The sequence below is a fragment of the Amphiura filiformis genome, chromosome 18, assembly GCF_039555335.1.
Source record: "Amphiura filiformis chromosome 18, Afil_fr2py, whole genome shotgun sequence".
Classification (NCBI taxonomy): Eukaryota; Metazoa; Echinodermata; class Ophiuroidea; order Amphilepidida; family Amphiuridae; genus Amphiura; species Amphiura filiformis.
Genome location: NC_092645.1, coordinates 8,005,290 through 8,032,277, shown reverse-complemented (window position 1 = coordinate 8,032,277; position 26,988 = coordinate 8,005,290). Strand labels below are relative to the sequence as shown.

The following is a 26,988-nucleotide window of genomic DNA, read 5'->3' as shown; positions in this document are numbered from 1 at the left end:
TGAAGTTTTAATAACATTGAAAATATTTTGGAAACATGCTGCAAAACATTGTGATATTGGAAATAAATGTATTTGTAGTGTTTTTGAGTTATGAGACAAAAACGAAATTTAGATGAAATATTTTGCATTCGGTAGAGACAATCAAGGAAAAAAAGTCTTGGGAACGCTTTGCGTGTAAATAACGGAAAACTGTCACCCCCTCTCCCCGTGCAATGTTGAGAACTGCCAATGTCTTCAGCGGTTCCCCAATGTGTTCCAACATTGCTTGATGGGGAGAGGGAAGGGTAAATCATTGTTGTAGATGTCATGTTTCTTCCCAAACACAATATAGGTCATTTCCATGAACATAAGAAATTCTGCACGGAATTTCGACAGAGTGTGCCAAGCGTTCCAAGGACTTTTTTCCTTGATTGTAGGTAGTAAATCTCACGCAAAGAGCCGTCAAATCTCATGCATCGTAAAAATAATTTGTTGTCCCTCGACCACCCCCCGCTTTTTAGATTCTCAAGCGCCGTGGCTCAAATAATCATGGGTCAAATTATAGTTGGCAAAAAATAATTCCGCCCCAGTACGACAGTGTCTCACGACTAGCAATTCCATTAAGTTGACAGCCCTGCTTTTAAGGAGTATTTTGTGATCCTAGCATCCTCTTTTATGACATTTTTCAGCAGATATCCATGAAAAAAGCTTATTCCCACAATTTCAGTTGATTCAGATTTTGCGTCTGTGAGTTATGCATGATTATGTGTATTACACTGCTCCATAAACAATGTGTTATAATTTTGTTCTGGTGTACCAGAACGAAATTCAAATTTCACAATATCTTTGCTAAACAAATTAATTTACAAGAAATTTTTGTACATAAACATTATGTAGCCAGAGGTTTCCTGTGATATAAAAATCTCAACTTTTTTTGTTGAGAAAAGTGGGGGATGATGCTATGGATCACGAAATTCCCTTTTATAAGCCCTTGATTTCAAAGCACCAAGCACATTTCACTTCACAGTGCAATGTGAGCTTGTTTGCAATCTGCATGTTATCTAGGCTCTTCCAGTTAAAATCCATGCACCCCAAGTGGAAGACATGTCCTTAATTATATTCCACACAGGGTGAATATCAAACGGGGTTACCTTAATGGGTGACTACATTTGAAAGCTACACCCTGTGTGTGGAAGATTAAGGTCATGTCTTCCATATGGATGTATGGATTTCAAATGGAATAGCTCAACGTGGAAGCACTGCATGGACGACCCAACTGTGTCGTACAAATGGTGGATGTTCATTTTAAATCTACATTGTGACATTCCAATATGGCAGATTCTCTATATGTATAGAGAATCCAAGCTTTCCTAGTATAATCCCTTTGGTTTCAACCACCATTACCAGGAATCCAAGCTCTCCTGATATAATCTCTTTGGATTCAACTTAGCTTACCATATACCATTGCAATTACTACTTGCAATGGTTCCATATCTTCTTCATACATATTCCTTGATCATGACTTGGAATGGTTGAGGTGATGCAGTGAATCCTGAAACAGGTTCCAACGATGGTGGGTCTGCACCAGGAGGAAGTTCAAATTTAAACTGATGCATTAAACTAGAGAAGAATAGATAGAGCTCCATCCTGGCTAACGATTCACCCATGCACACACGCATTTACCTGCCCCAAAGGGTAACAAGTATGGACTCTTGATCACCTCTCCCTTGTCGTTCAAATGTCTGGTAGGATCAAGTTTGTAAGGATCGGGCCAAAGATCAGGATCATAATGCAGTCCCCATATATTGCAGATGACATTGGTTCCTTTTGGTATGGAGTAACCAGCCAGTGTGGTGTCAACAGTGGCACAACGTGGAAATCCTGGAGCGATGCATGATAGCCTTTGTATTTCATGTATTGTAGCCACAGTATAGGGCACCATATCACGATCTTCCAATTTAGGGAGTCGTGAAGGTCCCACAATCTGCATCAATTCTTGATGCACCTTTTCCTGTACATCAGGGTTGACCATCATATACAAAATAGCAAACCGCAGAGTGTTTGAGGTTGTGTCTGCGGCTGCTGAAAACAAATCACTCAAAACATATTTCAATTCTTCCAGGGTAAAGGTATCAGGATCTTCCACCATCTTTGCAAGATAGCAGTCTATAAAATCACGGGGCTCTTGATTGGCTACAAAGGTCTTTTGATGCTCTGCAACTTTGCTCATAGTAAATTTGGAAAACTCGGTATATACATCTCTCATTTCTTGTGCTGATCGTTGAAGAAATGGCCTGCTGATGGGGACAAAGTCCAACAATGCAATGCTAGGCTTTCCAAATGATTGAAACCAATCTTCCATCACATGGACTATGTGTTGGAAGTCTTTGTCATTATGATCATAGTGGCAACCAAGGATGGTATCACACATAACACTGGCAACACTCAATATTACAGGTGTGGATAAATCCTGGGGCACCTTAGCTAGCTCTTTTACATGACTCAGTAAAGTTTCAACTTCTCTGGTGATCTTCTCCTCAAAACTGGTCTTTCCGAATCCAAACCCTCGTAAAGTTGACAGGGCAAATCTTCTCTGTTTTTGCCACCTCTCACTGAAATCAGCCGTGAACAAACCTAGTTTCTTGGGATTATAAAGTTGGACAGAGTACATGGGATCCTTTCTGCTTGCAAAGTCATACCCCTTGTTTGACTGAGTCACTTCATTGATAGCTTCATAACCATTGACTAGTACCGCAGGTACATCCAACATTAAACTGCACACGTTATCGTAACTTTGCATAAATTTCTTTGCTGTCCGGTTGAAATGAAATTCGCTTCCTGTGAAGAGAGCTGTGCCTATGATTGGCAGGCCTGTCGGTCCTGGAGGGAAATTCGCGACTGGCCATCGATGTCTGTAGTACTGAAGTATTACAATAATGATCAATATGAGTAAAAGCAGACATAGTACCTGAAGCATTGCATCCATGATGATAAAAGTTTCTTGAGAAGTTGGATGAAGATCAAGCTTTAATTGGTACCGTAGGATGCAACTATTCAGGCAGTCTTTGAATTGGAATAATCATCCAGCAACCACACATCAACAGTCACCCTAAAAGAAGAGAAAAAAAGAATAAAGGAAATGGATAAATGCTTAATAGGCTTGATACCAGTTTCATATAAAAACAAACAAATGTCAGTCAAAAGATTTGTATCCAAGACCTGGTCCACACCAGTGTATTACCTGTTCATTACAAAATTAGCAGTGTGACTATTCGATGTCCTCGGCATATCATGTCATCATTCAAGAACTATGAAAAGTTAAATCATTGAGCTGGTTTGTAGCATGAAATTGTTGTAATATTGCAAATAAAATTACCTGTGTGGGTCTTTGGGTGCCCCATTTTTTTTTTATTTAAAGGAATTTTTATTTTGTCATGACCGTAATTTCCTGATTATGACATGATTTAAGGGGGTACTACACCCATTGCATTTTTTTGCATTTTGTGAAGAAATGAGAAAAAGAAATTGGACAAAGTGGTATGCAAAATGAAGGGCAAATCTTCTCGCTCAATTGGTGGCATCAGTATCATTAGGGAAATAATGTTGATATCCTCATATTTAAAATGGGAATAAGTGGTCCCTGATTTCTTTGATGACTTCATGAACTTGGTGCTCCACAACTATCAAAAAATGCTTCTATTTTCAATGTTGAGCTATATTTTGTATTTTGAACTTATGCGACACTATTTCACTGAAACTTAATTAAGCCATAGGTAATAGGTTACCACAACCACACTACAGCAATGTTAAAAAAGATTGTATTTTTTGTCACCTATACCACCATATTAGGTAGTTTTCCGTAAGCTTCATTTTTGTGATTTTGGTAACTATTTTATATTTATTTGCCCAATCCATCTCAACTAGGCAATCTAAATTGTACTCACCATTTACATCCCAAGGTATTTTAGTATATCCACCTCACACATTTCCATTATATATCCAGTAACAGACAAAATATCAAAATTGATGCCTCATTATGACATGTATGATATCACAGACTATCACATGTATTCAAAATTGATGCCTGAATTTGACCTGAACCAACTGACCTATAACTTGACCTTTGATGACCTTATAGCCTTTTTTAATCTCTTTTCCTAACAACACATTACAGAAGATACATAGTATTAAATTGTCTATGTGGAAGAGATTAGGCGTATTTAATTTATTCAGTGTTATAATCAGTGAGTACATTTCTATAGATAGTATAACAAAGGATTTAATGTATTCTATTCATGTATTCTACTTGGACATGTTCAATAGAATAAATTATGGTTTGTTATGAAACACACATCTCAGTTACTAGGATACAGTAAACAAAAATATATAGGGCTAAAATGACTTACTAAAATGGTTTTAAAACACTTTGAATGTAGATATATTTTATAAGTTCATGACATGAGGTGATGAACATATTTATGTACTTTATAAATTTGCAAGAAAAAAATGGAGAGGGGTATTGATGAAAATCAGGGTATTATTCCCCCTTAAATGAACCATGAGGTCGTTCACCTGGTCAGCACTTTGTTATCATATCGTATTAAATCAAGTCCATTAAATAATTTGATACATAGACAAAATGTGTCCATATTTTTCCTTTAGATCTGCATGACAAAAAATATAATTGTGGACTGGGTCTCTTAAATTATATCGCCCCTCATACAAATCACATGAACATGGTGAATACTGTATGTGACTCAAGATTTTGAATGCTTAGACTTGTTTCAAGTTTTTTTGTGGCTCGATTGTCAGAAAACATGCCGAAAATGCATGTTTTTTACTCTTTTTTCAAGAAATTAGTAGAATTTTTCCTTTTACATCATCCAGTAAGTACTATAAAACGAATGATTAGGATGTTTTTGGCCACCTTTTGGCAACAGAATAAGTGTATGGTACAAATGTCTGTGAAGCGCGCGAAAAGTTTGCAATACTTTAGCTAAACTGGTGAAATATGGTGGAAAAGTGAAATAAAGTCGCGCAAAGCACGCAAAAAATAACAGGAGTTGAGAGGCACTGTGACTCTCAAGCGGGAAAATTTGACAAAAATAGGCCCAAAATACAAAAAAAAAGAACTTTAAAACTGTGTCGGTCAGCATTCCACACCCTGGGGGAAAGATGTCTGAAGGGGGAGCTGGCCAGGGAGGGGAATGGCTACTTTTCTTCTTCTTCTTCCCCCTCCTCTCTTTCTCTCTCCCTTCCCTTTTCTCTCTCCCTCTTCTCTTCCTCTTTTTCCTTCCTTTACCTCTTTTTTACAAATCATAGGGGGGGCAATTTCCCCCCTGCCCCCCTCCCTGTGGTGCTGCCCCTGGCTTTCAGGGGGGGAAGACTGATGTTAACATAGAAAGACTACAGATGTAGGCAAGGGGTCGATAACAATTCATTAATGCAGCAAAATATTAAGACATTTAACATAAACACCATTGATACCATTACAGCAAATTTGTTTATTAGGAAAGTTACACATATTATATTTGATTATGACAAAATCAAGAGTTACAAGTTAGTGTTACATCAACTCATGGGGTCAAGAGTAAATAATTATTACCATTAAAGATGAGCAGCCATTGGCATAAAAGTGTCTGTTTTCAAACAAAGACTGGAAAATAAATTTACAACTTACTATGCTACATTACTTTTGGTTAATTTTGGAAAATTTTGTGTTATTTTGTCAAGTTAAGAGATAAAAGTGACGGTTATGAATGAGGTTAAGGAGGTACTACACCCCTAGCCAATTTTTTGCTTATTTTTGCGTTTTTCTCAAAAATTATAGCGCATTGGTGACAAGATGTATATTATAGGGGCAAGGACTACAACTACTGCACTGAAAATTCAGCAACTCAAGGCAAGTAGTTATTGATTTATTGATCAAATATTGGTTTTCCCTCATTTTTGACTGTAACGCATACAACTGTTGTCTGTGCGGAAATAAAATTTCCAGTGTAGCAATTGTAGTCCTTGCCCCTATAATATACATATCTTACTTGTCACCAATGCTCTATAATTAATTTTTTAATGCAAAAATAGGCACAAAATTGGGCAGGGGTGTAGTACCCCCTTAAAGGGGGGTAACCCTATTGGTTTTGGATATGGATTGTCTTTAAAATTACATAATAATATCAAATATCGCCCCCTTTATGCTGCTTTGTGAAAAAACGAGAGCATTTTCGGCGTAAATGTGAATAAATAGCCAAATTTGCAATCCAATACCTTGGTATACATGAATTGCATTCTGGGTAGGCAAGCAACAACAACCATTTCCGTTCAGTATGACAAATTTAATGCTGACATGCTGTACAATCAATGCCCGCCCGTATTGAACGAAAAATATTAGTTTTTTTCAGAAAAAAGGAAACAAAATATATTTCCCTTGCAATATGTACATTTCAAATGAATATAAAAAAAGTTTAGGGTAAAAATGGACAGGAAAAAAAAAACATTCCGCATCGGATTTTGAACCGGTACCTCTCGGTAGAAACATGAAGCGCTGGCTAACCGACTGAGCTAATCGCCCGCTGCCTCCATCGTGGAAATTTTATAATTAAATACGGCACACCGTCTAGACGCGTCTCCTCAGCAGTTAGCGTGGTTCGCTTTTTTCACAGAATGTGTATGACGCGAAACCAAAGTAGCTGTTGAGGAGAATGATATTTCGAGCTATTTCGTTCATAATTCCCGGCCCAGAAATCCAAAGTATTTACCATTGTTTACAAACTGGTAGCCTGTAAAAGCCGCTGTGTTTCATGATTTCTCCGGAAATACATCGACTTGGAGCGTCAAATTTCAGGATAGTAATGAGAAAAATAGTATCTATTATGTGATACCAAAACCTCATCAACAATGAAAAAAATCGGGGATGATGCTGTCGATCGGGTTACGGACCTTTAATAACTTTGCATAGGTAATATATGTCAGGCGTTGTGAAAAATCTAAACATTTTGCTTTGGACCTCGGAATATTCTAAGCCCCTCGGGATATTCCTCGGTTCCACAGGTAAAATGTTTAGATTTTTCACAATGCCCTCCAAATAACCGACGCGCAGTTATTAACCTCTAACTGGTGATGTGCAACGATGAAACATGATTGAATCCTAAACTTATATCTGATCTGGACGAATAATCTACATCCACCAAAATATTTGTGACATGATCAAGGGAATGAGCCACATGTTGGCAATTTTTAATTAGAAGTTTTTAGGGCTGTGCAATAATTATGAGCCCTGGGGAGGGTAAAATTGGGGGGGCAAGAAATTTTGGCGAGCGAGGGGGGGAAGCAATTTTGGCAAGCCGAGAGGTGAGGGGGGCAAGCAATTTTGGCACACATTCATGGGCGCCTTTTAAATAAAAGCGCTAAAAGGCTTAGGAAAACGCTACAGAAACGCTTAAATATGACATTTCCCCCATTGGCATGTGCAAGGGGGGGGCAAAGAATTTTGGCGGGCCGAGGGGGGGGCAAGCGATTTTGGTGAGCCATTTGAAATTTTACCCCGGGGCCTCATAATTATTGCACAGCCCCTTACATCGTATTCTTGCAGTTTAGGAATGCTAGTTTTTTTTTCAGGCGATTTTCAACCAAAAAGCCAAGAAAGACCCTTGATTTTGACGGTTCGCAGCTCCAAAAGCCCCCGTTTTACTTGTTCACAGCCCGGTTCGCAGCTCCAAAACACCCCCTTTTACAGTTACACCCAAAGACCCACCACCTCAAAATTCTGGGAAGCATACGCACCAAAAAAATTTGATGCCCCCCGGTTAACACTATAATAAACAATTCATGTAAATCTTGGACTAAGAAATAATTGACATATCCATTAAAACTACCTGCCGATTGGCCAAAATGAATGTTGTGTCCAATTTCGAACCAATCAAGGAGGGTATTAATAAGATCATCTGCTAATGCAACTTGACCATAAATAGTTTACAGCCTAGTCATAATTGGCTATTGAAATGAGCATATCAAGATATCAACAAATCAGAAATGCTGTTATAATATGATCGTTAGTGTCCAGGGGGTTAAATGTACCCCTCGCATTTGCTCAAAAATTGTTTCCACATTTCTATCTTTATTGGAAATTATTTTCTTTTAATGTGAAAAACAAAAAATATATAGCAAGATTAGACTTACCAAATGTGTAATATGTCCGAAATCTTCACTGAATAAGAAATGACACACACAACTTGTGTGTGTGAACACAAAAGAAATGGCCACACTCTTTTGCATGAAAAATATGCCTATTGTGATTGTGAAAGTGTGAAAGTGTGTGTATGTGACCCGATCTGATCCACTCAGGCTCAAGTCAGAAAATTTGAAAATTTAGTTATTACCATTTTACTGACTAGAACTTGCTTATTTACCTACATCATCCAGCTACTAATAGAGTACCTTAATGCCAATATGTACACTTACTAATGCTGAATTCCCTGGTCTCTTGAATGCTTGCATGAAAAATATGCCTACTGATATAGAAGTGTGACCATGGAAGAAAGATATAAAGAGTCTTATCTCTTTCTTCCATGGTGCGACCTTGTATGCATATGTGACCCCCGGATGTGACCTGATCGGATCCACTCAGGCGCAAATTTTGAAAATTGAGTTACTACCATTACCGACTTGCTTAGTGCCTACACTTACTGATATTGAATCCCTTGGTCTCTTGAATACTTGGTTGCAAAGTTATGAACATTTTATTTATCCATTTTCTAATGTTTTTTGCTGTTTTTTCTCCTCATTTTTGCCTATATCTCAGTTTCATTATTGCCGACATTTAGCCTGACTGGACCAGATCTGGACACATAATGCACAGTAAGATGCATACTGCAATTGCTTTTTCCTCTATCCCTATATAAAGAAATAAATATTTTTGCTGACATGAAATCCTAGAATTAATATTGAATCTTAAATTTCATTTGTTAAAAATTCATAATTACAGCATTTAACATAGGAAATCTGATCAAATATAATGTAGGCCTATAATAAAATACATGTTAATTATAGAATCAAGGGCAATAAGGTTGCCTAGCTATGGCCCATTGTTAAATATATATTATTTTTTGTTGCCTTTAATTCCTCTGTTCCTACCCCTAAATATTGATCCCTCTAACTTTACAGATTTGTTCGAGTTAAAAAATGGATTTTTGTTTCAAGTGTTTCGTGAAATCAAATCCAGCTTCCAAAGAGACTTGCAAGATATTTTAATAACCATATAATATAAAGTATGTGTACCAAACAGTGGTGTAACCAACGCTCTGCAGGGTCTATTGTTTCCAATTAGAGCGCTGACATATTGGAAAATGTTGCCAATCAATATTCATGAGAGTGTACATTCAACGTCCAGTTTGCGAAATTGGGTGAGTTTGTGTTTGGTAGGTGTGAAATACATCTGACTGGGCGTTTTAATTACGTAACGAATAAAGGCATTGACATCGTCGAATGGCTGCCCAGTGCTGTTATGTGTTTAGTTATTATATAGGCCTAATAATCTATACTATTAAAGAGGAACTTGCCGATAATCGATACTTTGAAGAGGAACTGATCGATTCATCGGTATCAAGTCAGAGATTATAGATGACAAATAAATTAATAAATAGATAAATAAATAAGTTCTAGCATTTCCAGATGAATGGAAATTGCTTAGATAAATAGATAAATTAATAAATACAAATAATTATTTGGATTTATTTGGTGGATCAACCAATGGTGGCCCGTCATTTCGTTGCCATGCTATAGGCCTCACGCACAGTAATACGCATTACACGCATAGCAACCCAGCGAGCGAACACGCGTCAACCTCAAGACGGTACGAAAATTGCGACGGTAAACAATGTAAATGCTATTACCGTTAGAAGATTTTAAGCAGTTATGTCATCATATTGAGGGGGGTCACCGACCATGGAGGGGGGGGCTTGATGGCGCAGTTTTTCGGCAATTTTCCTGTGGAATTTTCTAAATTTTCAGATCGATTGGCGGCACATGCCTGTCCATATCACGCTACACGCAACTGATTTAAAGGTATGTAAATTTGTAATTTGAAAATAAATTTTGAGTTTTGATGCCTTTGACTATAACTTGAGTAGGCCTAGGCCTAGAGAGGAAGAAAGACAGAGTAGGAGAAAGGGAAAGAAAGAGAAGATATAGATAGAAGGAAAAAGACACAGAGAGGGAAAATGAGAAAGAAGTAAAGAAATGATGTGAGCAAAAGTAAACTAAAGAGAGATAGAAGGACTGAGAACGAAGGAAAATAAGAAAGAAAGAAAGGAAAGGAAAGAAAGGTTTAATGACAAGGAGCCCTGGCGAGAAATAAATAAATAAATGGTGGGAAAGGGTAGGAAAGAAAGAAAGTGAGGACGGAAGGATGTGTCGAAAAGAGATCAAAGAAAGAAAGAAAGAAAGAAAGAAAGTTAAAAAAGGTATGGCCTACCAAAAATACGCAAAATGGATTTGTGTTTTGGTCAAATTCTAATATGCAAACACGCGTTATTGTGCTGGTAAAAGCGATACCAATTGCCATAATTAGGCCTACCATTTCCCCCACCCCACCACCTGAAGTTACGCCTATGTAACTCAACCTTCTTGAAACCCAATGTTGCTATAGTATAGGCCTACTTGATGAAAAAGAAACAAATTTAAAAGAAAGAACGAACGAACGAAAGAAAGAAACGGCCACATACATGCGTGCAAAAGTGGAACAAATTCGCACGAAGAAAGAAAGAAAGAAAGACAAAGAAAGACAAAGAAAGACAGACAGACAGACAGACAGACAGAAAGAAAGACAACGAAAGAAAGACAGACAGACAGAAAGACAGACAGAAAGAAAGACAGAAAGAAAGAAAAAGAAAGAAAGACAGAAAGAAAGAAAGAAAGAAAGAAAGAAAGAAAGACAGACAGACAGAAAGAAAGAAAGACAAGACAGAAAGACAGAAAGAAAGAAAGAAAGAAAGACAAAGAAAGAAAGAAAGAAAGACAAAGAAAGAAAGAAAGAAAGAAAGAAAGAAAGAAAAAAAGAAAGAAAGAATGAAAGAAAGAATGAAAGAAAGAAAGCAAGCAAGAAAGAGAAAGGGTGAGAGAAACGAAAAGAAAGAATGGGAAAGACTAAAAAAGACAGACAGACAGAAAGGGCTAGAGAGAAGAGAGAGAGAGAGAGAGAGAGAAGAGAAAGAAAGGGAACAAAAAAGAAAACGAAAAGGAGAGAAATGGAACGAAATAACGGGAAAGCAGTGGTGTGTAAAAAGGGGGGGCAGGCGGGCAATCCCCCCCCCCCCCCACTTTTGTTGGTCATTCGGGGGATTCGCGGGAAAAAATTTGCCCCTTCACACTCCTAATCAGACTCCATGCGGGGGAACTGAACAACCTCCCCCCTTTCAATGTGCTGCCCACGCCACTACGGGAAAGCAAGAAATGGAAAGAGATAGAGAGAGAAACTGAAAGAAAAAAATAAGTCAAAAGGGTGTTTGGTACACAAATTACGCAAAAGATTATGCTAAAGGAAATCGTTTGCAAAATGGAGGCAACAAATTGTACCACATCACTGACCGAGTAGGCCCTAATAATTGAGCTGTTAAATCGATACCAATTGTCATGATTACCATTTTCCATCGTTTATGCTAACCGCTCCCGTTTACTAACCGCCTCCCGTTTACTCATCTAGCGGGGGCCCGCGCGAAGCGCGGGTACCCGCTAGTTATTATTAAATGTATTCATCATTCCTTTCTTTTCCCTTCTCTGATACTTATTCTTTCCTAGGCCTACATTTTATCACTCCCTCACTCTCATTGTCCCCTCTCACCCTCCCTCTCTCATTCCCATCATTTTCCTTATATTTCTATTTATCTACTTGTCTTTATTATCCCTTCCTCCAGCCCTCTCTCATTCTCCATATCCCCTCCTCCTCACTCCCCCCTCCCAAGACTTCTCACAGAGGTGAATCTGTCCCTCCCCAACCCCCTCCCCTCTTTGGGTACGGCACTATTTCTATACCAATCTCCTTCTTAAAATAAAATTAAATGGAAATTTCTTAAAAACAACCTTTATAGGCCTATACTTATACTTACATGTATACGTATAGCGATTACCATTATAGTGTAATAAAGATATATGGACTGGAAATGGCAGCCTTCATACATTCTAATGTGTAATCGATCACCAAGAGCATTCAATTTATTAAATGAAACACCTATCGTCAGGTGGGTGGTAAAGATGATTGCATCGACAGCTAAAGCCTCCTTATAGTCTTCAGACCCACACAAGCACACATTTGGGATACATTGAGTACAATGGTACCACTTTACACATGACTGCCCTTACACATGACTGTAGTGTGGTCACTTATTGATACTCGCCTGTTGTGTAGAGCGTTAATATGATGCCGGATCAGTGACCAATTTAATGGCGGAACCCCTTTATTCGAACCAATGGTACCACTTTTATGAATAGCCTGTCGCAACTTCTAATCGGCATCAAACGAACAAAAGATTATATAATCTATTGCGACTCTATTTCTATTTAAAAGCTCTTTGGGTGTAACTATGAGGGGGGGGGGGGGGCAAGCGATGAAAGTCAAAATTGTCACGCACATTTCAGCACAAAATATTTTAAGACCAATTATTCAACTTCTAGTAACCAAAATTAATTAGTGGTAGGCCTTATTTGTAAAAAAATTCTAGAATGGGGGCGCCATTATGTATCCTTAGCCCTGTGTGCCACAACCCCTAGCTTCGCCACTACCAGCGTCTAAGATATTCTCGGATGGGGGGTAGGGGCACCAATTTTGTTTTCTTGCCCCAGGGCGCTACCAACCCTGGTTACGCCACTGGTACTAAACCCAATACCCAGCAAACACAAAAATGTTTTTAAAGAAGTTAAGGGGTCATAAACATGTTTTGATTTCGGTCCAAACATATTACCGGTAATTTAATATTTAAATGTCCCGTTATATACAGATCATGAAAACATGAACATACTTAAAGATTTTGTATGAAAAAACACTACAATGTTTTAAAAATGTGGTCAAAATGTTATTGCAATATATTCTTGGCAAATATTTTTTGTAGTAGGTTTTCAAAAATATCCATGAATGTTGTCAAAACATTTTAATATCTTTTATATACCCTTTGATCGAACATTTAGAAGTTTTCTGTAAAACATTTTGTGTTTGCTTGATAGTGAAAATGCCATATATTGGATTGTCACACTTGTGGATTTAAATTAAGAATTAAGGTAACAGTTGTGTTCACCCCTGTATTAATCTTAAATAAAAGACAAATGTGTCAAAATTAAGACTAGCAGCCAATACCTGTACTAGTTTTAATAAGTCTTATTTGTTGAAATTGTTTGAGAATTAAAGAAACAGTGATCTAAAATTTAATGAAGAAACAAAATCAAAAGTTGCTCTTTCGTGTTCTAATCAATGAAAGCATGATGCAAGTGTTAACGTACTAATAAATGGAAGCACGGCCCTAGTTCTCTTGTTCGCAAACGCTTTGTATACAAACCAATAGGGAATGCAATGGAGCAAACTGGAACTTTTTAATTGGCATCTTCCTTGGGTTTTTGGATCATTGTGTCTTATTTTCTTGAACAATATCAACAAATGAAGTCTTAAATTCGAGCTAAAACTGGGTGCTGCTTCCAATTAAGACATATCTTTCTTTGATTAGGATATACAGGGGTGAACATAACTGGTACCTTAATTCTTTGGCCTACTGTAGTGCTATGTATAGAGAATCCAAGCTCTCCTGGTATTATCTCTTTGGTGTCAACTCATTTACCTTACAATACCGTACTTGCACGACTACAACTGAAAAGCTGGGGTATACCTTCTATAAAAATGCTCTTCATACATATTCCTTGATCATGACTTGGAATGGTTGAGGCGATGCAGTCAGCCCAGTAACAGGTTCCAACGATGGTGGGTCTGCACCAGGAGGAAGTTCAAATTTAAACTGATGCATTAAACTAGAAAAGAATAGATAGAGCTCCATCCTGGCTAACGATTCACCCATGCACACACGACGACCTGCCCCAAATGGTAACAAGTATGGACTCTTGATCACTTCTCCTTTGTCATTCAAATGTCTGGTAGGATCAAGTTTGTAAGGATCGGGCCAAAGATCAGGATCATAATGAAGTCCCCACATATTACAGATGACATTGGTTCCTTTTGGTATTGAGTAGCCAGCCAGTGTTGTGTCTACAGTGGCACAGCGTGGAAATCCTTGAGCGATGCATGATAGCCTTTGTATTTCATGTATTGTAGCCACAGTATAGGGCACCATATCGCGATCTTCCAATTTAGGGAGCCGTGAAGGTCCCACCATCTGCATCAATTCTTGATGCACCTTTTCTTGAACATCAGGGTTGACTACCATATACAAAATAGCAAACTTCAGGGTATTTGAGGTTGTGTCTGCGGCTGCTGAAAACAAATCACTCAAAACATATTTCAATTCTTCCAGGGTAAAGGTATCAGGATCTTCCACCATCTTTGCAAGATAGCAGTCTATAAAATCACGGGGCGCTTGGTTGGCTACAAAAGTCTTTTGATGCTCTGCAACTTTGCTCATAGTAAATTTTGAAAACTCTGCGTATATATCTCTCATTTCTTGTGCTGATCTCTGCTGATGGGGACAAACTCCAACAATACAATGCTAGGCTTTCCAAATTTTTGAAACCAATCTTCCATCACATGGACTATGTGTTGGAAGTCTTTGTCATTATGATCATAGTGGCAACCCAGGATTGTATCACACATAACACTGGCAACACTCAATGTTATAGCTTTTGATAAATCCTGGGGCACCTTTGCTAGCTCTTTCACATGACTCAGTAAAGTTTCAACTTCCATGGTGATCTTCTGCTCAAAACTGGTCTTTCCGAATCCAAACCCTCTAAAAGTCGACAGGGCAAATCTTCTCTGTTTTTGCCACCTCTCACTGAAATCAGCCATGAACAAACCCAGTTTATTGGGATTATATAGTTGGACAGAGTATATAGGATCCTTCCTGCTTGCAAAGTCAAACCCCTTATTGGACTGCGTCACCTCACTGATAGCTTCATAACCACTTACTAGTACCGCAGGTACATCCATCATTAAACTACACACGTTACCGTAACTTTGAATAAATTTCTTTGCCGTCCGATCAAAACTAAATTCAGCCCCTGTGAAGAGTGCCGTGCCTATGATTGGCAGGCCTGTCGGTCCTGGAGGGAAATTAGCGACTGGCCATCGATGTCTGTAGTACTGAAGTGTTAAAATAATGATTAATACAAGTACAAACAGACATAGTACCTGAAGCACTGCATCCATGATGAGTAAAGTTTCTTGAGAAGGTGGATGACAATCAAGCTTTGATTCGGTAGGAGGCAACTATTGAGGCAGTCTTTGAATTGGAATAATCATCCAGCAACCACACATCAACAGTCACCCTAAAAGAAAAAGAATAAAGGAAATGGATAAATGGCTTGTAGATTTGATACAACAGTTTCAAAAAACAAACAAATGCCAGTCAAAAGATTTGTATCCAAGACCTGGTCCACACAAGTGTTTTTACCTGTCCAGTACAAAGTTAGCAGTGTGTTCCTTCGATGTCTTTAATTGGCAATCATGTCATCATAAACAACTATGAAAATTTCAATCATTGAGCTGGTTCGTAGCAAAGTGTTGTAATATTGCAAATGAAAATTACCTCTGTACACAATTTGTCTCTGTATCATGGACTTTGTATCAAAATTGATTACGATACGATAACAAAGTACTGACCAGGTGAACGACCTCGTGGTTCATTTATTGTACGGCCGGGTGGTGCAATAATTATGTGTACCCCCAGGGTGGTGAATTATATAGGGGGGCACAGACAGGCTGAAAGGGGAGGCAAGCATTTTTGGCAGGTCGAAAGGGGGGGCAAATTACTTTTGGCACAGATATTTTGGGCACCAGCTCTATATTATGCCCTAAAAAGAAAACATGTTAGGAACACATTCAAATATGCAAAACTTCTTGCTTACTGTGCTCGCATTATATGATAAGACAATTTAAGGTTTTATATTCGGGTTCCAAAGAATTTTTGGCACATCAAAGGGAGGCAAAGGTTTTTGGCACATCAAAAGAGGGGGGGCAAAGATTTTTGGCATGGCCAAGGGGGGAGGCAAGTGACTTTTAGCAGACCATTTTGAGAATTCATCACCCGCGGGGTAGACATAATTACTGCATAGCCCCTAATCATATCATTATCAGGAAATTACACCATGTTATATAAATGTGGACTGGGTCTCTGTATTAATAGCATGAACATGGGGAACACTGTATGTGGCTCAAGATTTTGAATGCTTAGACTTGTTGCAAGTTTTTTTTATGGCTCGATTGTCAGATTGTCTTTTTTCAAGAATTTAGTAGAATTTTCTACCTCATCCAGATAAAACAAATGATTAGGATGGTTTTGGCCCCCGGTGGGTTCAGTTTGTATTTAAAGGTAGGACGTATGACCGTTCCAGGATTTGAAAATGACCCCTATTTCACGGGGAATCAAGGACATTTGCAGCAATTTTGCCCCCTATTTTGCGTGAAATCAAGGAAAATTTGCCCCCAAATACCTCCCCTATTTTTATCATTTTGAGGACGCATTTTCATTTCACCCCCTTATCACGAGGAATCGAGGACATTTTTCCGAAATAAATACCCCTATTTTTACCATTTCAAGGACGCTTTTGAATTTCCCCCTATTTCACAGGGAAATGAGGACAATAACGAAAACTGTAGCGGTAAAATGCGGACGAAAGTCCTAGAAATACACCCTATTTTTCATTTCAAGGACAATTTTGCTCCAAAACACCCCTAATTTGGACAATCGCGAACAATTTTGTCCTCGAAAATTTCATGGACATTTCTTGAAAAGTACCCCTAATTGGAACCATCATGCGTACACATTGTCAGTGAAGACTGAACCCACCGGGGTTTTGGCCACCTTATATATACATATTATATTTGATTAAAAGGGCATTTCGTGATCCACAGCATCATCCCCCACTTTTCTCAAAAAAAGTTGAGATTTTTATATCACTGGATACCTCTGGCTACATAATGTTTATGTACCAAAAATTTCTTGCAGATTAATTCGTTTAGCAAAGATATCGTAAAATTTGAATTTCGTTCTGGTATGCCAGAACGAAATTAAATTACAACACATTGTCTATGGAGCAGTGTAATACACATAATCATGCATAACTCACAAATGGAAAATCGGAATCAACTGAAATTTTGGGACTAAGCTTTTTTTGTGGATATCTAATGAAAAATGTTATAAAAAGAGCATGCTAGGAGAGTTGTAAGTTAGTGTTACATTAACTTACGGGGCCAAGATTAAATAATTATTATTATATACCTCATATATAGATTCCTGTCATCATCTGATTGGTTAAAAGTGCAGTCATTGAATTAACTATGCCCTCCTTTTTAAGAATTACGTAAAAACTGAACTATTCCCGGGAATAGTCATTTTCACATCATCGGGCGCGCATGCGATGGCGTGTTCGCATTACGCTGCTGATGGCGTGTTCGCATTACGCACACGGTGCCAACACGATGCCTGCCAGTTGCGGTGACGCGATCGGTTCATAACGAAAAACGTTCTTTGTAAATTTTACCATGGCCTATGAACAATAAAATAGGCCTTTTAACCAATCAGATGACCAAAATCTATATTAATTCGGTATATAAAACAAATATTGACTGCTTTATTCGGGACATGGTTAAGATTATAGGCCCGCGGTGATCTCAAAACCATGCTATGACCCTCGGCTGCACCTCGGGTCATGGCATGGTTTTGAGATCACCTTGGGCCTATAATATTAACCATGCCCCTCATAGCAGTCAATATTTGTATACCATTAGATGAGCAGCCATTGGCATAAAAAGTGTCAGTTTTCAAACAAAGACTGGAAAATAAATTTACAACTTACTATATGCTACATTACTTTTGGTTAATTTTGGAAAATTGTGTTATTTTGTCAAGTGAAGAGATAACTGTGATGGTTATGAATGAGGTTGATAACTTTGCATTGGTAATATATCGGGCATTGTGAAAAATCTAAAAATTTTGCTTTAGACCTCGGAATATCCTGCGCCCCTCAGGATATTCCTCGGTTCTAAAGGTAAAATGTTCCGATTTTTCGCAATGCCCTCCAAATAATGTTGCGTAGTTATCAACCTCTAACTGGTGATGTGCAACAATGAAACATTATCGAATCCCTAAACTTATATCCGATCTGGATGAATAATCAACAACAAAATATTTGTGACATGATCAAGGGGAATGAGGCCGGGGGGGGGGGGGTGTATACAAATGACCATACGGGACGTGCCACAAATATGGGTAGCATTTTCTGCCTTTTGGTATATGCAACCACCCCTTGTTCAAAGCCTATTTTGGTGTATGAATGGGTCCTTTTTTTTTCAAAATTTTCTCCATTTTTTCGGAAAATAGCCCAACTTTTCCATAATCTAGCCAAAATTTTAAAAATTTTCCCAATTTGGGTTAAATTTGGCCGAAAATGTTGCCCTTTGGTATATCAATGGGTCCAAATTGTTTGAAAAATTGGTATATATATGGGTCCACTTTCAAATTCTCATGGCATGTCACTACCAAAACCAAACTTGAGTACCCCCCCTGGAATGAGCCACATGTTGCCAAATTTTAATTAGAAGTTTTTTACATCATATTCTTCCAGTTTAGGAATGCTACATTTTGATGCAAACCCATCAAAATCTGACATCTGGTCACTGAGTTATGAGCATTTATCAATGGCTTTAAGGGGGTACTACACTCCTGGTCATTTTTGTGCCTATTTTTGCATTTTTCTCAAAAATTATAGTGCATTGGTGACAAGTAAGATATGTATATTATAGGGGCAAGGACTACAACTACTGCACTTAAAATTCAGCAACTCAAGGCAGGTAGTTATTGATTTATTGATCAAATATTGGTTTTCCCTCATTTTTGACCGTAAAGCGCTCATAGACGTACAATATTGTATGCAACATATCTACGTTATTTAATCTATTGCCATTCTATTTCCAGTAATGTTTAAGTTCTAACGAATGTTTGATGACGAAAAATTGAAAATATGTTACATGTAATATCTAGTAGAAATATATTATCGATTTTACGTCATCAAACATTCGTTAGAACTTAAACATTACTGGAAATAGAATGGTAATAGATTAAACAATGTAGATATGTTGCATACAATATTTTACGTACAATAAAAAGTCTGAATACTGCTTAACTTCACAACTGTTGTCTGTGCTGAAATAAAATTTCCAGTGCAGTAATCGTAGTCCTTGCCCCTACAATATAGGCTACATATCTTACTTATCATCAATGCTCTATAATTTTTGAGAAAAATGCAAAAATAGGCACAAAATTGGGCAGGGGTGTAGTACCCACTTAAACAGTATAAAACAAAAGAATTTGCACACTAGCTGTTTTTGCAAATATCTCAAACACATCGACATCCGACTAATTCAGTTTGATCATGTCACATTTTTGCAGACACATCACAATAATATAAATAAACAATTCATGTAAATCTTGAACTAAGAAATAATTGACATATCAATATAGTAAAATTAACATTTCTCCTTAAATGAACCCCCCACACACACCGACATCGTCCGGTTAATAATTACATTATACAGCAGAGACACTGAAATGAATACCCGGGATCGATACATGTGAATGTGCTACGCACAATTTGATATTCAGAAGATAAACCCTGAAATGTAATTAACCACTTTCATTGAATTCCTTGACCTCAAAAACATAGAAAACAGCACCAAAATCAGTAGAATAGGACATAGAATAAAAAAGTTACATAGACATTCGACGCAAAATAATAATTGTCAGACCCCCCTCTCCAAATTGTTTTTTCGGCTGCATCAACTCATTTTTGGCCAATTTCAAATTTCAATGAAAATGGTGTCAAAATGCTCAGGAGATCATACTGCACCAAATAAGCTGGAGCCCTAAGGAATTTTAAACATCACCCTTTTTTTACCCCTATACAAGCCCATCCATAATTGATTTACTAAATTTGTTGAATAGAAAACAACATAAATTTTCAAAGTAATTATGGTGAGTGGTGACCATATACAAGTCAATCTTTGTTTGTATGGTGTCAACTAAACCCTGGAAGGATTTTGTTGGGTTACATTTTTATGGATACTTCCATGGTCGACCTTTTTCCCCAAAAAAAGGCAGCGGTAACGGAATTACGAAAATGGTAACATTTTCAACATCAGATCATCAGAAATGGATGTGTTAAGGCGATATAATACCCGATTTTCATCAGTACCCCTCTTCTTTTTTTTCTTGCAAATTTATTAAGTACATATATATGTTTATCACCTCATGTCCTGAACTTATAAAATATATCTACATATAAAGTGAATTTCAACAATTTTAGTAAGTCATTTTAGCCCTATATATTTTTTGTTTACTGTAACCTAGTAACTCAGATCTGTGTTTCATAACAAACCATAATTTATTCTTTTGAAAATGTTCAAGTAGGGTACATGAATAGAATACATTAAATCCTTTGTTATACTCTCTATAGAAAATCTATAGTGGTGCATGCAAAATACCTACCATGATATAACACTGAATAAATTAAATAAACACTTATACAATGGATGCATAGTCATTAGTTGTTAGGAGAAGAAAAGGCTATTAGGTCACCGTATGTCAGGTTATAGGTCAATTGGTTCAGGTCAAATTTAAGCATCAATTTTGAATACACATGTGAGAGTCTGTGATATCATATGAGGCATAATTTTGATATTCTGTCTTTAACTGGATATATATCGAGAAGTGCATGGTGGATATACTAATATACCTTGGGATGTAAATGGTGAGTACAATTTAGAATGCCTAGTTGAGACGGATTTCACAAATAAATATAAAATAGTTACCAAAATCACAAAACTTAAGCTTACGGAAAACTACCCAATATGGTTGTATAGGTGACAAGAAATACAATTTTTTCATCATTGCTGTAGTATGGTTGTTGTAACCTGTTACCTATGGCTTAATTAAGTTTCAGTGCAATAATGTCGCAAGTTAAAAATGCAAAATATAGCTCAACATTGAAAATAGAAGCATTTTAACCAGTTCCTTTTTTGATAGTTGTGGAGCACCAAGTTCATGAAGTCATAAAAGAAATCAGGAACCACTTATTCCCATTTTACATATCAACTTTATTTCCCTAATGTGTTAGCAACACATATCCAAAATTTTAACGAAATCCGTTGATAGTAAGCTTTCCAAAATGAAGTGAATTTAAATCATCAGTGATGCACCTCCTTTTGGCTTCTATCTGTAAAAGCATGTAAGCTACATTGATACCGATACCACCAATAAAACGAGAAGATTTGCCCCTTCATTTTGCATACCACTTTGTCCAATTTTTTTTTGTAATTTCTTCACAAAATGCAAAAAATGCAAAAAAATCAATGGGTGTAGTACCCCTTAACACTTCAAATGTTACCAACTTTAATATCAACCATAATACAAATCCTGTTTGTCAAATTAAAAACTATTAGGGGGATATACCTCCTAAAAATTACTTATTTGAAAAACGACATGACACTGTTCTTTTAAATAAAATGGTGTATCGATGCCAATATGCAAGTCAGTTGTTGTTTGTATGGTGTCAATTATATCCTGGCAGGATTTTAGGGGGTTATGTGTTCATGGGTACTCCATACACAACCTTATAGTTCTAATATAATAATAGGCACGGTAACGGAATTACAAAAATGAAAATGGAGTTACATCCATGAAAGTTTACCTGTAAAAATCACATTTCTTGAACATCAGATTATCAGATATGGTTGTTTTAACACTTCAATGTTAATATCAACTAAAATAGAAGTCACCTGTATGGTAAACTGAAAACTATTGGGAGGATATACCTACTAACAAATTTTGTTTATGTGGGAAAACAATATAAAATTTCATGGTAATTAATGGGAGTGGGCGACATTCATGTATAATTGTAAGTCAATCTTTGTTTTTATGGTCACAGGTTTCAAACTCTGTAGCCCTGGCTCAGTTTATGGGATAAAGCATCCTATAAATCCTTTACTTGATCAAACTGTAGCCTCTGGAAATCAGGTTATAATTATGTAATTCCGTTACCAATGTAATTCCGTTACCAATGTTTTAATAGGAATACAATGAACTATTTCAGAAATTGCTGTTTTAGGCTTTAAGTAGACTGATGAAGGAAGAAAATTTACAATTACAGAATAATTCAGCAAGAAATAAGCTCATGAGGAAAACTTCTTTCATATTTCGGTAACGGAATTACAACAAAAAATGGGCAGATTTGGCAATTCTCTCCTGCAAATACCATAACCACTTGTACAAAGTGCTTTACCAAATAAGATCCCATGGTTAAAACATGTAAAAGTAGAAAGTATACATAAGAATAAGTTTTTGATTCAAGGATTTATTGAATTTGGTAAAATTTAGCCAAGGGTCCTTAAGTCAAGCCAAAAAAAATATCAAATTTCAAATCAGATTTTCAGGAAAACCACTTAAGTTATTCCAAAACGGTTTTCAGTTCTTTACAATTTATGAATTTGTCCACCCCGGAAATGCAATTTCATAGAGGTTTGATAAACTTTAAATTTTGCTGTTTTTGCCATCTCTCATACGGAATTGCCCATACATGCTCACTCACACACAGAGAGGTCAATTACTAGGCTATTGTCAGTAGCCTTGGTGTCTTGTATTCTTTAAAAATTTTACAAACAATATTTCAACGTTCAGTATATAAATATACATCCTAAATCCATCAAAATTTGGCTCTTTCCATAAATCATGACACTCATGAATCACTTTTGAATTACAGAACAACGAATCCACGCCTTTCCTATAGAGACCAACATATCCTTTAAAGCCATAATGTATGATCTTATAATATGAAATTGGTTAATTTTTTTCAAACCTGATTTTTTGGCATATTTGTAATGTTTACACATGTCCCAACTTGCAACTAAATGGAATCAGCCAAATTTGTTGTATTTGCAGGTCAACAGAACAAAGTTCGACAAAATGTCATAATTCTTTGAATATGTCCTCCTATAGAACTGTGTGTTAAACGGCCAAAATAACCAGCAGGGTATCTTTCACTCACTATTTAAGCTCAAAATGAACAGAAACCCTTCCCGATAATTATTACTAGCATTATTTCAGCATTTTGAGTATATGATAACATATTTAAAACTTGAAGGAAATCGTACATTAAGGCTTTAAGATAACAATACATCGAAATACTGTTGCTATTACTAAACCATTCAACCCTTAATTCAGTATTTCAAAAATATTATGTGCATGATGATGCATCATGAAATTTGCTGTCAAACATACTAATAAATAAGAATGTGCACATACACATATCCCATTTTCACTAAACCCGAATTCACATATGTAACGTTTTCAATTAGGCATAAACAACATATTAACTATGTACAATGTTTACACATTCTATGTTTGATACATATTTTTCAACAAGGATAATTCAATAACTATTTTGTATTATATATTTCATATTATTAGTTTCAGTCATTTATACCCAATTGGGCACCACCACTCCTTTTTTAAAGACATTTTTATTAATAAGTACTTTCAAGGATTTGGAAGTCCACTCAATCCCAAGGTCAAATACCATAAAATTACTAAGAATTGCAAAATTTCATTTTTTTTTTATTTGATGAGAATGTCATCTTTAAAGGCCTACGAAAATGTTGAACTCAAAAACATGCCTGGTGACTTGTTCCGGGTTTTGTTGGAGATGCCGTAAAATTAGTATGTTATCTTAAAAGGGCATTTCGTGATCCACAGCCTCATCCCCCACTTTTCTCAAAAAAAGTTGAGATTTTTATATCACTGGAAACCTCTGGCTACATAATGTTTATGTACAAAATATTTCTTGCAGATTAATTCGTTTAGTAAAGATGTCGTGAAATTTGAATTTCATTCTGGTGCACCAGAACGAAATTACAACGCATTGTCTATGGAGCAGTGTAATACACATAATCATGCATAACTCGCGAACGCAAAATCGGAATCAACTGAAATTGCTAGGATTGCTGAGGATGCTAGGATCACGAAATACTCCTTTAATGTTTATGTCTATATTTTTCAAGTGTTCAATTAAAAAAATACATAACATGTCAATAAATTTCTGTCTTTATCCGATGCAGTCGATCACAGCAATAAACACCCCTCCTTAATAATTCGTCAATGGTAATCAATATCCTCAATACAAAATACGGGGGGGCACTCAACTTTGGAAGTGACGGTATGTGCCTGTCAATAGGTCCCCTCTTTTGAAATCGACTATACTATACTATACCCGATGACCCTCTTTTTTTAAAGTCATACCTGATGACCCCACATTTTTTAGTTCCGGCTACCCAATGACCCCCTTTTTTTCAAGAATAGCATCATCAAAATGCCACAAAATAATGCTGAAACTTTTAAATCATCTTATTTCAACAAATTTGTATTGGAAATTTGAAACAAGAACAAGAATTTTGCTCCATTTTTTCAAAATTTTCTACCCGATGACCAGTTTTTTGAAATCTTATACCCAATGACCCTGTTTTTTCAAAATATTATACCCATTGACCCCCTTTTTCATTTTGCTTGTACCCAATGCCCCCCCCATTTTAACGTTCTGTACAAGATAGGCCCCTACTTTCGCGACGCCGGTAGGCACATACCCTTCACTTCTTAAGTTGAGTACCCACCCCGGCACTCATTTAGCTTACCATACATGTACCATACTTGCATGACTCCAACTGAAAAGTTGGGGACATACCTTCTTAAAAATGCATTCTCTTCATAAATATTCCTTGATCATAACTTGGAATGGTTGAGGTGATGCAGTTAACCCAGGTACAGGTTCCAACGATGGCGAGTCTGCACCAGGAGGAAGTTCAAATTTAAACTGATGCATTAAACTAGAAAAGAAAAGATAGAGCTCCATCCTGGCTAACGATTCACCCATGCACACACGACGACCTAACCCAAAGGGTAACAAGTATGGACTCTTGATTACCTCTCCTTGTCATTCAAATGTCTGGTAGGATCAAGTTTGTAAGGGTCGGGCCAAAGATCAGGATCATAATGAAGTCCCCACATATTGCAGATAACATTGGTTCCTTTTGGTATTGAGTAGCCAGCCAGTGTTGTGTCAACAGTGGCACAGCGTGGAAATCCTGGAACGATGCATGATAGCCTTTGTATTTCATGTATTGTAGCCACAGTATAGGGCACCATATCGCGATCTTCCAATTTAGGGAGTCGTGAAGGTCCCACGACCTGCATCAATTCTTGATGCACCTTTTCCTGTACATCAGGGTTGACCATCATATACAAAATAGCAAACCTAAGAGTGGATGAGGTCGTATCTGTGGCTGCTGAAAACAAATCACTCAAAACATATTTCAATTCTTCTAGGGTAAAGGTATCAGGTTCTTCCGCCATCTTTGCCAGATAGCAGTCTATAAAATCACGGGGCTCTTGATTGGCTGCAAAGGTCTTTTGATGCTCTGCAACTTTGCCCATGGTAAATTTTGAAAACTCTGCATATATATCTCTCAATTCTTGTGCCGGTCGTTGAAGAAATGGCCTACTGATGGGAACAAAGTCCAACAATGCAATGCCAGGCTTTCCAAATGATTGAAACCACTCTTCCATCACACAGACTATGTGTTGGAATTCTTTGTCATTATGATCATAGTGGCAACCAAGGATGGTATCACACATAACACTGGCAACACTTAATGTTATAGCCATTGATAAATCCTGGGGCACCTTTGCTAGCTCTTTCACATGACTCAGTAAAGTTTCAACTTCCATGGTGATCTTCTCCTCAAAACTTGTCTTTCCAAATCCAAACCCTCTCAAAGTCGACAAGGCAAATCTTCTCTGTTTTTGCCACCTCTCACTGAAATCAGCCATGAATAAACCCAGTTTCTTGGGATTATACAGTTGGATAGAATACATGGGATCCTTCCTACTTGCAAAGTCATACCCCTTGTTTGACTGAGTCACTTCACTGATAGCTTCATAACCATTTACTAGTACCGTGGGTTCATCTAACATTAAACTGCACACGTTACCGTAACTTTGCATAAATTTCTTTGCCGTCCGATTGAAATGAAATTCGCTTCCTGTGAAGAGTGCCGTGCCTATGATTGGCAGGCCTGTCGGTCCTGGAGGGAAATTAGCGACTGGCCATCGATGTCTGTAGTACTGAAGTATTACAATAATGATTAATACAAGTACAAACAGACATAGTACCTGAAGCACTGCATCCATGATGAGTAAAGTTTCTTGAGCAGGTGGTTGACGATCAAGCTTTGGTATATGATAGAAGGCAACTATTCAGGCAGTCTTTGAATTGGAATAATCATCCAGCAACCACACATCTGTCACCCTATAAAAAGAGAAAGAAAAGAATACAGGAAATAGATAAATGGTTGGTAGACTTGATACAACAGTTTCATAAAACAAATTTCAGCAAAAATATTCAGAGGCTCTGGAAGATTCTAAATATTAGGGGGTCCAATGACAGCTGGCCAAAATTATTGGGGGCCCAATAGTACTTTTTAATAGTAGTGAGTAGTTTTATAGTAGTTTAATAGTAGTTATTAGGGGCCACCCCAGCCCTCGAATCAAGGATCTGAAGGGGCACGGCAACTTTTTTAGGGCAAGTTGATAATTGCCTTGGATTTTCACTGAAAAGGCAAGGCGCAGCACAGCAGTTTGTAATATTTCAAGAGGGCATCATGGCAAAGTTGTTGAAAATTTAAGAAGGGCACCAAGGCAATTTCTCAAAAGTGAAGAAAACACACACAAACATAGATAGATGATCATATAATAAAGGGGC

General features: G+C 37.1%; 3 protein-coding genes and 1 pseudogene across 3 annotated transcripts; all 4 read right to left on the bottom strand.

The window, feature by feature from the left end:
• Positions 1–497: 497 nt before the first annotated feature.
• On the bottom strand, positions 498–26,480 carry LOC140139814 (cytochrome P450 2C11-like). The gene is made up of 3 exons (XM_072161549.1): positions 26,400–26,480; positions 15,317–15,453; positions 498–3,088 (listed from the first exon to the last, which is right to left on the bottom strand). Exon 3 carries the CDS (start codon positions 2,963–2,965, stop codon positions 1,631–1,633), a length of 1,335 nt encoding a protein of 444 aa, XP_072017650.1. The 5' UTR covers positions 2,966–3,088; positions 15,317–15,453; positions 26,400–26,480; the 3' UTR covers positions 498–1,630.
• Positions 13,863–14,591, bottom strand: LOC140139722 (cytochrome P450 2U1 pseudogene; annotated as a pseudogene).
• On the bottom strand, positions 14,624–15,334 carry LOC140139721 (cytochrome P450 2D14-like). The gene has a single exon (XM_072161423.1). It carries the CDS (start codon positions 15,332–15,334, stop codon positions 14,624–14,626), a length of 711 nt encoding a protein of 236 aa, XP_072017524.1.
• On the bottom strand, positions 15,369–26,417 carry LOC140139719 (cytochrome P450 2J3-like). The gene is made up of 2 exons (XM_072161422.1): positions 25,153–26,417; positions 15,369–15,453 (listed from the first exon to the last, which is right to left on the bottom strand). Exons 1-2 carry the CDS (start codon positions 26,415–26,417, stop codon positions 15,369–15,371), a joined length of 1,350 nt encoding a protein of 449 aa, XP_072017523.1.
• Positions 26,481–26,988: the final 508 nt, after the last annotated feature.